This window comes from Poecile atricapillus, chromosome 18, assembly GCF_030490865.1.
Source record: "Poecile atricapillus isolate bPoeAtr1 chromosome 18, bPoeAtr1.hap1, whole genome shotgun sequence".
Taxonomy (NCBI): Eukaryota; Metazoa; Chordata; class Aves; order Passeriformes; family Paridae; genus Poecile; species Poecile atricapillus.
Window position 1 is genome coordinate 457,412 of NC_081266.1, and position 12,272 is coordinate 469,683.

A 12,272-nucleotide genomic window follows, 5' to 3' on the forward strand; every position below is an offset into this window, starting at 1 on the left:
CAGCTGGTGTTTCTCTCACAGACATGTGCCCACTGCACCATAAATTTGTATCTTAGAGGGAGAATGTTAAAATGAACTGATGGTTGAAGTTCAAGTGTCACTTTCCATATTGATGTGGCTATATTCTATATTGTATTTGTTTAACCGCTATCACTGTATCTTTGTGATTTCCCATATATTTGCAGGATGTGGTGTAGTAAATCAATGTAATGCAGATTTTTGTGTTCACATAGAAGATATAGTAATGTTATCTAAATAGAGTCCAATCACAGTTAATAGCCTGTTTTGTAAGAAGTGGTTTTAAATCCTGTACTTTGACTAGACTGGAGTTTGAAAATCAGAGGACACGACTGAACATTCAGCTGGAGTATAATCGTGGTAATCTACAAAAATTAACAAACTCACTCAGCAAGTTGAGGGAGACAGTTCATAAAGACGAAGCTGAGATTATCAAGCTACAGAAGGTAATAATAAAATAATTTTCTCTGTCTCTGTAATTTAATTTATTCTTTCCTCTCAGTTCCAATTTTGAATAAATGTAGTTGATGCTGTGGATTAATTTCTCAAGGGGTTAATTCAGTGTTGACTTTGAAATTGCTTAGAAAAATGTAGATGCATATTAAATTTTAACCTTGGAATAAACTGCCATATTTGGATGCTTATTTATTATTAAAAATAAGGTTACTAAAAGTTAAGTTTTGGATTACTGTCTGTACAGTATTTTTTTATACTTTGTTCAGTTGATATGAAAAGGCAACATGCATCTATAGATCAAACCAGCAGCATGCAGCTTAGATTGAGCAGATTTTATGAGTAAGAGCAAGCAACTCTGGTGCTTTACATCTTTAAGCTAATTTACAGCCACTAATGCATTTAAAATAATGCTAAAACCAATTTAGATTTTCAGTTGAAGCAGTATGTATGGGTTCCTCCTTCACAGTGTTCTTTACCTGTATTGTGCTGATGTTGCTTGTTAAAGAAACAAGCTTGTGCTTGTTCACAGAAAAGGGAAGGAGAAAATACATGCTTTGAACAAAAAACAAAAGGTGAAATGTATAAAACTGCCACAAAGTGGGGGGAAAACCCACCTCCCCAGTGCCTTTCAGATCTTGTACTGTAACACATTTGAATGTAACAGGCTTAAACTTCAACTCCTTTCTGTATGGTAGAGGTTCCAGGTCTAGATTCTTGGTGGGAGGCTAAAAATTTAAATATTTCTATGCAGGATGAGGAAAAACTTCTAAAACAAGTGAATGGACTTTTGGAGGAGCAGCAGCACCTTAAGGATAGATTAAGTGCTCATAAATCTGAGCTTACAAAAAGCCAAAATGAAGTTGAAGAGTTCAGAAAGATGGTGTTAACTCTTAATAGGTAATTCCTAATTCTACTCCTGGGAAGATGACTAATGGGATAATATTTAGAAGGGATTTACTGATCACATATTTGGATTTCTCTTGTTTTATTTTCTTGTGAAAGATTTATTAGAGACATAGTGCAACTACAGTGTGCCTTAGTTTAACAGTGTTTCAGTGTGTGAAGGAGAGTATTTCAAGAGAGCCATCCCATAAACTATATAGAATTATTTTATTACTTACCTAGTCTTAGATCTCACTGTGATCTCTGACCACAGATCTCTCATCTCTTGTGGTGAGTATGTAGTAGCTTGCAGCTTGACTGTGGGCATGTGAAGTTCCCTTGTAGTTTGACCATACACGTTTTACAGTGTGTCTGACTAATGGGAACATTTTTATTTTCTGATTTGTTGTTTTTCCACACTTTTCTTGTGTTGAATACATTAAACTAATACTAACTGTAGGTCATTGTTTTGTCCTACTGTTACATTAAATTAACTCCTTTGCGTGGGCAGTTGATACTTCAGTTCCATTGTGCTTGCTTATTATTGATGTCCCTTAATCAGGAGTCATTGCTGTATTTAAAAACCCTATCATGTTGGCACAGTAGGTCTAGAAAAACTTGTGAAATCTTGATGCTATTAGAGGAGCTGGCTGCAAAGAATCAAGCTGTTTCAAGGAAAGTAATGATAAAAGATACTTGATTACATGTTAAGGAATCAAATCTCCATACATGTTAACTAGAGTTAAACAGAGCAGAGCCAGGCTGTAATTAGGGTATTTGAATGTGCATTTCAGTGAACTTGGCAGTGTACTGCACCTGAGGCTTCCTTTGGAGTAATTTGGGAGAATGGAGAGGACAGCAGGAGTACAGCACCATTTTCCTTTATGTTTGATGGGGGTTACTGCAGAGGAAACAGCCCTCTTGGTGTTTGGAATCTGTTTTCCATGCTGCATTTATCATGCTGTTTTTCTGTGGGTATTATTAGCAGTGATGTTTTCACTTTTGCACTGTGCCTTTTGTGCGTGTAGAGAAGCCACAAAGTTGCAGAGGGAAGCTACAGCTCTAGAAACATCTCTGGAAGAGAAGAGATTAAGGCGACATAATCTGCTGCTTGAATGCAAGGTGCAGGACTTGAAAATCAAGCTGCTGTCTGGATCACTGGATGACATCAGTGAAGTAGAGGTACATAAAGTGTTTAGAAGAAGATAGATATTGTGGAGGAGCACTTACTCATGAATTTAAAGTTTCTTTTTCTTTCCCTGCAGGACTGTTTCTCTTACATAGTAATGTTCAAACCAGTACACTCTACTTATGTGACCAGGTCTCTTTCATTCAAAAGAACAATTTATTTTTGTAGACAGAAGTAGTGTTGGCAAATATTTTTGCTTGTGCTCAAAACATACTCTTGTGAAATATATAAAATCTTGTGGTAAAAGAAAATTGGTATGGTGATAAGAGGATACACAGGGATCAGTTCAGAAATGTAAATTAATATGTCATGTGCAAGAGTTGAGATATTTGGTCTATCATCCATAATGTAAATGCTGTATAGAAAATCATCCTTTTGAGTTCAGCCGATGTAGATATTCACAGAAATCAAGGATAGGCTTAAGTAGAAGCATTCCTTCTATCTGATGACTGTCCCTTACTATTTGTCTCCATCTTCCCTCTTTTTCCAACATACCTTTTGTGAGGATAAACAGTCTTTCTGCACTGTTACAAAAGAAATGAACTGTGGGTTTTGAAGAACTTATAACAAATGTGTGAATTTGGTAGGACCTTGTTGAACCCATTGCTTAGAAAAGTATTTTTGCCAGAGGATAGGTGTGAACTGGGCAGCAGACAATGTGAAAAGAAAGAACAAGAACTGGTAATGATCAGAGGATGTAGGAACTCAGCTCTCACTGTTTCTGAATAAGGAAGAGAGGAAACCAAGGCAGGGAGCAGAAGGAATGACAATGTGGATTCTTAATTAATCTCACTGAGAAGACCAGCAAGAATTAGTTCTGAGAAAGATTCTTGGTGGGAAAGGGGTCTAATAATAAGAGATAGCACATGTTTCATTTGAGGGAAAGTGACTGAAATTCAGGCTAGAGAGAGTAGAAGATTCTCTGCTTATGCCATAAAGAACTGAAGCTCCTCGATTCTTTCGAGTGGAAGACATGCCTCAGTTTACACACTTCACCCTTCCCTTGGAAGGGATTGAGGCATCAGGGCGTGTACATCTTTCCAATCAGGAGATTTACAGTATGTACAGAGTTGTAAATATGTAATAAACAGATTGTTGCTGCTTTTACCATAGCTTCAAGCTGAGTTCAGCAGATGTTTTCATCTTCATTTACAGGTGGGTGTGTTAATTAGGCTCATGAGGCTTTAACTGTTCACTCCATTTGGTCCAGGGGAAGAGCCATGGATTAAGTTTGCCTCATGCCATGTTACCAATGTCTTTTAATTTTAAAACCTTGTAATGAATTGGTTTTACTGTTTTCAAGTTAACTGTAATGTTTCTGAACTGGAATGTCCTTCCTCTTCTAGCTAGAAACTGAAGTAGAAGGCACCCAGACTCTATCAGGGATCTATGAAAGGGAAGAAGGAATTCAGATAGACTACAGTACCCTAGAAGCTGACCTAAAGGTATTCTTTTCTGTCTGAAATTATTAGAGATGGAGTGCTTAGTTTTTATTTTTGTGAAAGATATTTTATTTGTTGTTTATTTTGTTCTTCACCCTGGTCTTTTAAGTGACACTACATATAACCATTGCTAAGATGAAGTGCATGTCTGTGTGCTCTGGTTTTGTACTCATGACATAGCATTGATGTGTGGGATCTCTAGATAGGGCAGCTTCCCATATAACTGGCTTTAACTTACAGCTTCCCTGAACCACAAAAATGGCATTGAGAGACTTAATATAATCTTGATTTTTATTTTTTTCCCCTTTTCCTTTACTTTCTGCCTTGAAGTTCCAACTATATATGTTAAGGCTCAAAACTTCAAAACCCAAGGATGGCTGTGGGGGGTTGTTCACTTTGTTGGTGACATTTGCTGAGGCTGAGGCTTCCCATCCTTCCCTAACAGCCCATAAGGCCACATTTTCTCAGCAGGTTTTGCAATTTTTTTTTCCTTTTTAATCTTGAAGAAAATAGTTAAATGGCAGAAGAACAGAGCAAAGGATGTTCATCAGTAGGACTTACCTCAAAGAATTTACTGAGAACCTCTTCTTTAAAAACCAAGGAGTGAAGCACTAATCCTGCTCCCATGTTGTGTTTTAAAAAGGGAATTGAGGGAAAATAATTGTCTCCCTGTTTTTAGAGGTCTTGGAAAAGAAGAGTGAGGGCCTGGTAGATTCATTGCAAGAGCTAAGACATGGGTGGCATTTTCAGTTGTTTTTCAAGTTAAAGCTGTTAATGATTGTTTCAGGAACCATGAGTGCTTGCTGTATGTATTAAAATGTGTTGGCCTAAAAGCAAATTAGATTACTCTATTGGTTTTCTTTCTTTAGCAACTAGAATCTGATAAAGATATAGAGGATCATGTGAAGGAAATGCAGCAGGAAATCAAATCTAAAGAGGTCACATTAATGAAGACAGCTGCTCCAAACCTGAGAGCAGGAGAGAAGTTACAGATAGCTCGGGACAAGTTCCAAGAATCGATAGATGGTAACACTGAGTCTTTCATGTCAGTCACTTCTGTGATTCTACCCCTAATGGAAATTCTTCTTGGGGTTGGTCCTGCTGGCTTTGCCCATTTCAGATATTAAGATATATTTTTGTGGTTAGGTGTTTATCCTCAGTTATCTTTTTAATTATATGTAAACCATTCTTTAACGTACACTTGAATGTGCAGTAGTTTGTTGACATACAGTTTGAATGATTGGGAAGATACTTGTTCCCCACACAACATCATAAAGTGTTTTTACTTACTTCCTGAGAAGTACTGACTTTAATGTTAAAATTGCTTAAATTTTTCTTACATAACTGAAGGAACTGTGTATGTTGTCCAAAACTCACACATGAGCATTTCTGCAAAATGATGACTATCTTCAGAGAGTTTTGAATATATTAACAATGTAAGAAACTTCAGGGGTTCTGGAGCTGTACCAGATCAGTGCTGGTGCTGCTTAGGGCTGCCTGGTTCCCAGAAGGAAGAACAGGAGAAGGACATTGTTCCTTGCTCCAGATAAATGTGGCACAGAGCAGATTGAATACATCACAACTTTGCTGATTTGTGGGTTCTCGATTTGAAACTTGGAAGGAAAATCACACTACATTGGTATGTTCCTTTTTCTACAATAAATATTTTCTGTGATCTTGCTCATGGTACCCATTATATATTTGTTCCGTGTATTTGCTCAAGGACTTCTTAAGGAGTAATTCCTGTGATTTTATTTTTCAATAGCTTTTGAGACCAGCAGAAAGGAGGCCAGAAGATGCAAGCAGGAATTTGAAGAAGTGAAAAAAAGGAGATATGAGCTGTTTAGCCGATGCTTCGAGCATGCCTCCATCGCCATTGACAGGATCTACAAGAGGCTGTGCAGGAGCAGTAGTGCTCAGGTGTGTCGAGCTCAGGGGCTTTGCCTTAAAGGCAAAGATGCTTTGTTTCCTAGAATAAAGTAGCACCACTGGCTTCCAAAGACAGTCTCAGTCCTTAAGAAGAAAACTACAGAAATAATGATGACAGAAGTTCAGGGTCAGGGAAGGAACAGGCAATAATCCAAAGTATGCTTGACATTAGACAGAGGGAGATAATCTGTGAGCAAAATTCGGAGCTATTCAGCTTGGGTTAGTTTTACTCTTTGATTTTTAGCAGACTTGTAAATTATCAGAACATGAGTGTGAAATTATAGTGGTTTAGGTTTGCTAATTTGAGTCCTTCATTTTAAAATAAGATTGGTTTACACATCAAGTTATATGAATAATAATCATTAGTACAGACAACTGAAAATCATAAATCAGTGCTAGTGTTTTGTGCAGGGTCTTGAAGCACCTTCTACTCCGCCTAAATATTTAGAAAACATAAACAGATATAATAGGTTTGCAGCTTTTAAGAAACATGTAGAAAAATTGTCTCACATTTATCTTTGTTATTCTTCCTGTATTAATACCAAAAGTCAAGAGGGAGCTCCCAAATGCTTTGTTTATGTTAAATTCCATAGGCTGTGGAATATTTAAAGGATTGAACTGTTGTCTGTCTTAAGATTTTGTTTTCCTTCAGCATGTTGTGTGTGGTTTGATTTTCTTCCATGATGTCTGTGATCTAAGAGGAGACATTTGAAACGAGGGTTAAGTAAAGAAATTTCTTATCTGTCTCCAGTTGTGCAGAGGGGGAGGAGTCTGTATTATTTTATTGTCTCTTCTATTAATGAGAAAAATAAACCTTGTAGCAAAGATCTTACCCATCATACTTTTAGGGGTTAGGAAAAATGGTGGTTCCTTTAAAATAATGCTCTTATATTTTGTCCCTCGGAACCAAGATACAGAAAAAGGTACAGAAGTACAAAGTACAGAAAAAGACTTTATTGCAAGCAATCTTTGTCCAGCTCAAAGCTAGGTTCTGTAAAGCTAACCTTTCACAAAAAAAAGGCAGTTTTGCAAATACATTGTCTTCTAGGCCATAAAAGAAGAAACTTGCTTTTGAAGTCTAATATTTTAATAATTAAAAAAATCAAAGCAGTTACATAAAAAGGTGGTAAAATCAAGTTTATTCAGTAGTCAAAAGTTTGGAAATAACAAATATGTGGCGCTATTTCCATACTGGTTTTGTTACTGAGCCTCTTGGTTCCTGGTTTGTTAACAAAACCATATTCTCTGGAAGCTGGATACTGCTCCTCTCAGAATGTATGAACAGGTTCCCTGAAAGTGAAGCAAACTCACTGGTTTCCTCACTAGCTCAGTCTGTATTTAAACCTAAAAAATACCCATCTAAATAATTTGATTAATCTTACTTTTAACAATTAAGTGTATTTGTCTGCAGGCATTCCTTAGTCCTGAAAATCCTGAGGAGCCATATCTGGAGGGCATTGGCTTCAACTGCGTAGCTCCAGGCAAGCGCTTTATGCCAATGGACAGCTTGTCAGGAGGGGAAAAAACAGTGGCAGCCCTGGCTCTTGTGTTTGCCATACACAGGTAAAAGAACTGCTGTGGGATTATCCAGAGGAAAAAAAGAAGTATTAGAGTATTCTCCAAGTATCTGGCCAAGTAGGTGATAGAAAGAGACAGCATTATGCTTACACACATGTGAAATAAATTCTGCTAATGGAGTGTTCAAGCATTGCTGAAGTCCTTACTCTTCATCTGTCATGACTTTATATCCTCAATGTAGAATTTCATGTCAATTAAAATATTAACTGTTAATTTCTTGTCTATTATTTAATGTTAAATGATACCTAACTACTTATTTTGTAATTTTATTCTTAATTATTTTCAACTTTATTTATGGAGTAAGCAATTAGAATGTTGACTGACATTTTGGTATCTCAATGCAAAATACTGTCTTGTCTTCTGCAGCTTTCGTCCAGCTCCTTTTTTTATTTTGGATGAGATAGATGCTGCACTGGACAACACAAACATTGATAAAGTAAGTTGCTTTTTTACCAACAATATGTGGTACTTTTTGTAGAAGTGTGGCTACTTCCATTGCAGGGTGTTGGGATACAGAGATTGATTAGCCTGCCTGAACTTGTTTTAAATTAGATTGGATTTAGGGCTGAAATAATGAGTCCATGAGATATGGGAAAAATTTAAAATTTAAATTCCTTAATCCAAGTGTGTTTGATTGGTCTCAAAATTGGGAAGGTGAGAGGAGGTGGTGAAGAGTGTGAAGGTGTGCAGGTGTGTTGTGTAACCCTCTGTGGCACAATCTGACCTGGAGGGCACCTGGGGATTGTGCTGCTTGGAACTGGTAAGGCCTTGGCTCTGAGAAGTAGGGAGTGTGTCTGCATGTGGAAACCAAGTCCTTCTGTCACTGGAGTGTTTAATATCATTGGCTTAGTAACTGTTTTTGGCTTAGCACCAATTAATCTGTTGCTCCAGTCTTTTTAGTCATGTGACTTTTCTTGATTTAAACACCTTCCTGCCCTCTCAATTTCTCTGTCCCTTTTTGCCAATAACTGTTCAATGTAACAAGAACCAAGGCTGGAGCACAGAGATTGTAGCTGTGGATGGCAGCCCCTGGGAGGGGGGAGGCTCAGAACAGGGGGATTGTTTGTAGGGAGGAATCCTAAAACTTTCCACATATGCCTGGATTTTCTTCTGTAGTAGCATTTTTTTTTTTTTCAGAACAGTATTTCTACTAGCATTACTGCTTTATGTCAGTCTAGGTAAAGCCTAACAAAAGCAGTTGTTTAAACACCAAACATTTTGGTTTTTCCCTTCAAGGCATTAACTGTGATGTGCCAAGTACCCCAGAGTTTGTTTGGACAGTACCTCTGGAATAGATAGCTGGGAAGCTCTATCACTTGTGCCTGCCACGTAGAATTCAGTTCCTTCTTGGAGATTGCTGACTCACTGTGAGAGGTTCCTGAACCTGAATTCCCTAAATAATCCTTGGGAGGCAAGTGCACAAGGGTTAGGCAGGCCCTGAGGTTGTTTTAACTTGGTGCAGTGTGTTTCAGCAACATCAGATGGGATGTAGTGGGGCTATAATGAAGATCCCTAAGGAAACTTCAGGGTTTGGCTCTCAGTGACATGATTAAAAACAGCATTACACATCACACAGCACCTCTGTGACCTGAGCTTCTATCACTTACTGCTCTGCTTAGGACTCTTACTTGGGACTGCTCTAAGATAACATATTCCAGTTAAATATGAGTATTGTTTTTTCTGTGTGTTACTCTTTCTGGGCTCAGATGTCTCAAGGCTGATGGCTTGGAGCAGTTCAGGCTGACTCCAGGCTTTCCTTTGCTGTTACACCATTTATTGCTGAACTTCACATTTCTGTTCTTCATGGAAGCTGTGCTGGGTGTGTCAGGGGATGAGCACTGCCTGTCTCTGCACTCTCTGGGGTGCCTGGCTGATGTGTTTCCTGGCTCTGGCTGGAGCTGGCCAGGGACACAGATCATGCCTTTACCTGGTTGCTACCAGGATGACTTCATTAATCCAAATAAATTCCTGTTGCAGTTAGACATGCCCCAATCCTGTACACATGGCACGAAGGTGAGGATTTTGGGGATGGTGCCAGCTTTCCATATGGGCTAGCAATGATGCATTAACAGAGCTGATGGTGATTAATAGAATTCACCTTTTATGCCCAAGGATGTGCTGAGCACCATTCTTGTCAGAACACTGGAAACAAAGAGGTGATTTTGCCTCTGTGCACCTGGATTTCACAATTCAGTTCAAAAGGAGCTAAAATTAAATACTGAAAGTAAGCAAAACTGATCTGTGAAAGATTGTTGCTTGTACTCACTGGTACCCATTTTTTATTGTAAGAAATTAAACTCTTTCTTTCCATTATTTCAGATTGATGATGTTTTACAGCAGATCTCTCACTAATTGAAACTATATTCTGAAATTATTGTGAAGTTTGTAACTTACTTGCAACAGTTTTTCCAGTAACTTTCTAACAGTTCTTTCATTTAAAAATTAATTTCCATGTCACATAGAACTGTGCAGGCAGAGGGCTCATTAAAAATGTACTGGTTTTCCTTTATGCAGCATTTTATTTATTTTGGGGGACATTGCAATACTCACCAATTAATAACTTGAATTTTGTGCCTTTGAGTTGCATTATCATGGAGAAATTTGCTGCTGCCTGCAGTGAACTAATTAAAGATTATTATACAGCCAGTAACAAACTTTTCACTTTTCTTAAAACTTATTTAGAAATTTCCACCTTCCTTTCTAGTTATATAAAGTAAAATTGTTATTCATTGACACTGGTGTCTTTTTATAGCTTTACTCATTGAAATGAACCATTATTTTCTTAAGTATTTTCAAAAAGCAGCACATCTGAGGGGTTGGCTTAAAACCATGCAAAATATCTGGCTTTTAGAACTGGTTTATTTCTCATTTTAGCAATTTTATTTCATGATGGAATTCTGCAGCTAGCACAGTTCAGTCCTTTCCTCACCATTCCCTAATCACAGCATTGTTTCAGGTTGCCAGAACTAACTGAAACACTTGGTTTCTTTCCAAAGGTCTCAAGTTTCATTAGAGAACAGGCACATGAACAGTTCCAAATGATAGTTATTTCCCTGAAGGAAGAGTTTTATTGCAAGGCAGATGCATTGATTGGAGTGTGTCCTGAGGTAACAATTAATTATGGTTAAATAATGCACATGGGGTTGTTGCAGTGCTGGTTGCACCTGAGGTGTTGCTCCAGTGGATCAGGCACAGTTGGTGAGTGGCTGTGTCCTGCTGTGCAGGTGCCAGCTCCAGGGAACATCCTCTGGGGAACTCAAGCTTATGATTGCATCTCATAGTTATGAAATGCTTATTTCAAGTACCAAGTGTGTTACATGGTGTGATCCTCCCTCTCCTCAGCACGATGACATTATGTTCAGCCGAGTCCTGACCCTGGATCTCACCGAGTACCCAGAGGGGGAAGAGCAGGACACAGCAGAGAAGCCCAGCCATGGTTCTCTCTTCGAATAGCCCATGGATGGTGTCAGGGCTGGGTGACAGCAGGAGCTGGCTTCACAGCTGACTCTTACAAACCTGAGTTTGAATGTGGCTTTTAGATGTTGACTGGAAAATGTTCACTTTTCAAGTGAAGCAGTTTTACAAAATATTAAGGGAATCAACTGCTACTCCTTGCTGCAGTTTTGTTAAGGAGTGGGAGCCTAAGGCTGTTTCTGAGGTGTGCACACTGGTACCCAAAGCTTTCATTCCAAATACTTTGGCTGTACAAAGAAGGACTGCAGGTTCATTTCCATAAGTATAGTATCTCAAAGAACAAGCCTCTTACTTTCCTTATGAAAATTCCATAATGCCAGCACACTGTTCAGGTGCTCACTACTCCAGTCAGGACCTTCTGTGTTGTAGCTGCATCTATTTGCCTTCAGATAGGATTATTTCCTCTTTTCTAAAACAGTAAGGTACTGGAATGTGCTCGTTATCTTTGGTGACATCTGTGACAACCAGAAAGACTTCGGTCTTCCACTGCATCCTTACACAAGTATTAACTGTACAAAAACTTGTGATGCAGCTCTAGAGCTGTGATGTAACCTTGAAAAATTTCACCTCTGAGCTATTTCACCTCGTTCAGAAGTGGAAAGAATGAGTCAGATGCTATAGAGGCAAATGAAATTAATACAGAAATATAGAAACATGTATTGGTTTGTTATCATGCAGCTGTCCCAGTACACTGAAGTTGCTTTGCTGGCTGTTTTTCATCTAAGCAGATGGAAGTTAATGAATTTTTCATCTAAAGTTAATGAAGTTGGGTACAGAAAACTGAAAGCTGTAATCGCTTTATCTGGCTTATGTTCCACCTCTGAGTGCTGAAGAGGTTCCCTTGGTTTGTGATTGTTCATATTAATTATAACTTGTGTTCACAGAGCAGGTTCCTTTTGTCCTGTGGGTTGCTTACACATCCCCTGCTTTATCAGTGCTGTAAGCCCTGGGCTTGTGCTGGGCCTGTGGGGATCCTTGTCTGAGCAGGAGTGTAACACGTTTCACAGGAATACAGATGTTCATCAAGTATTTGAGTTATTGCTACACTTCACTGAATAAAATAATTTACTTTGACATATGAGTCAGCATCAGTGCCTTAATTCAGAATTTGGTAACAAACTGGGAGGTGCTGCTGCCCAGGGAGGCAAAGATTTAGCTTCAGATAAGCATTGTTAAAGTGAGAGGTGTGGCTTTAAAGCCTGTGAAGAGTAAAATTCCAACCCTCTTCCTCGGGGGAGCTGCCCCGCCCCAGCCCCTCCTGGGGTGGCAGTCCAGGGTGTTGTGACTGGTCCTGTTCTGCTGTT

The 12,272-nt window shown here is 38.6% G+C and overlaps 1 protein-coding gene across 1 annotated transcript in view; it reads left to right on the top strand.

The window, feature by feature from the left end:
• Positions 1 to 11,891, top strand: part of SMC1B (structural maintenance of chromosomes 1B) — a 28,193-nt gene extending 16,302 nt beyond the window's left edge. Inside the window, exons 16-25 of the mRNA XM_058852979.1 lie at positions 323 to 464; positions 1,226 to 1,371; positions 2,385 to 2,538; positions 3,892 to 3,990; positions 4,857 to 5,013; positions 5,753 to 5,907; positions 7,328 to 7,479; positions 7,861 to 7,930; positions 10,491 to 10,601; positions 10,837 to 11,891. Coding sequence (XP_058708962.1) covers positions 323 to 464; positions 1,226 to 1,371; positions 2,385 to 2,538; positions 3,892 to 3,990; positions 4,857 to 5,013; positions 5,753 to 5,907; positions 7,328 to 7,479; positions 7,861 to 7,930; positions 10,491 to 10,601; positions 10,837 to 10,947 — 1,297 coding nt within the window. The 3' untranslated portion in view covers positions 10,948 to 11,891. The remainder of the gene's footprint in view (positions 1 to 322; positions 465 to 1,225; positions 1,372 to 2,384; positions 2,539 to 3,891; positions 3,991 to 4,856; positions 5,014 to 5,752; positions 5,908 to 7,327; positions 7,480 to 7,860; positions 7,931 to 10,490; positions 10,602 to 10,836) is intronic.
• Positions 11,892 to 12,272: the final 381 nt, after the last annotated feature.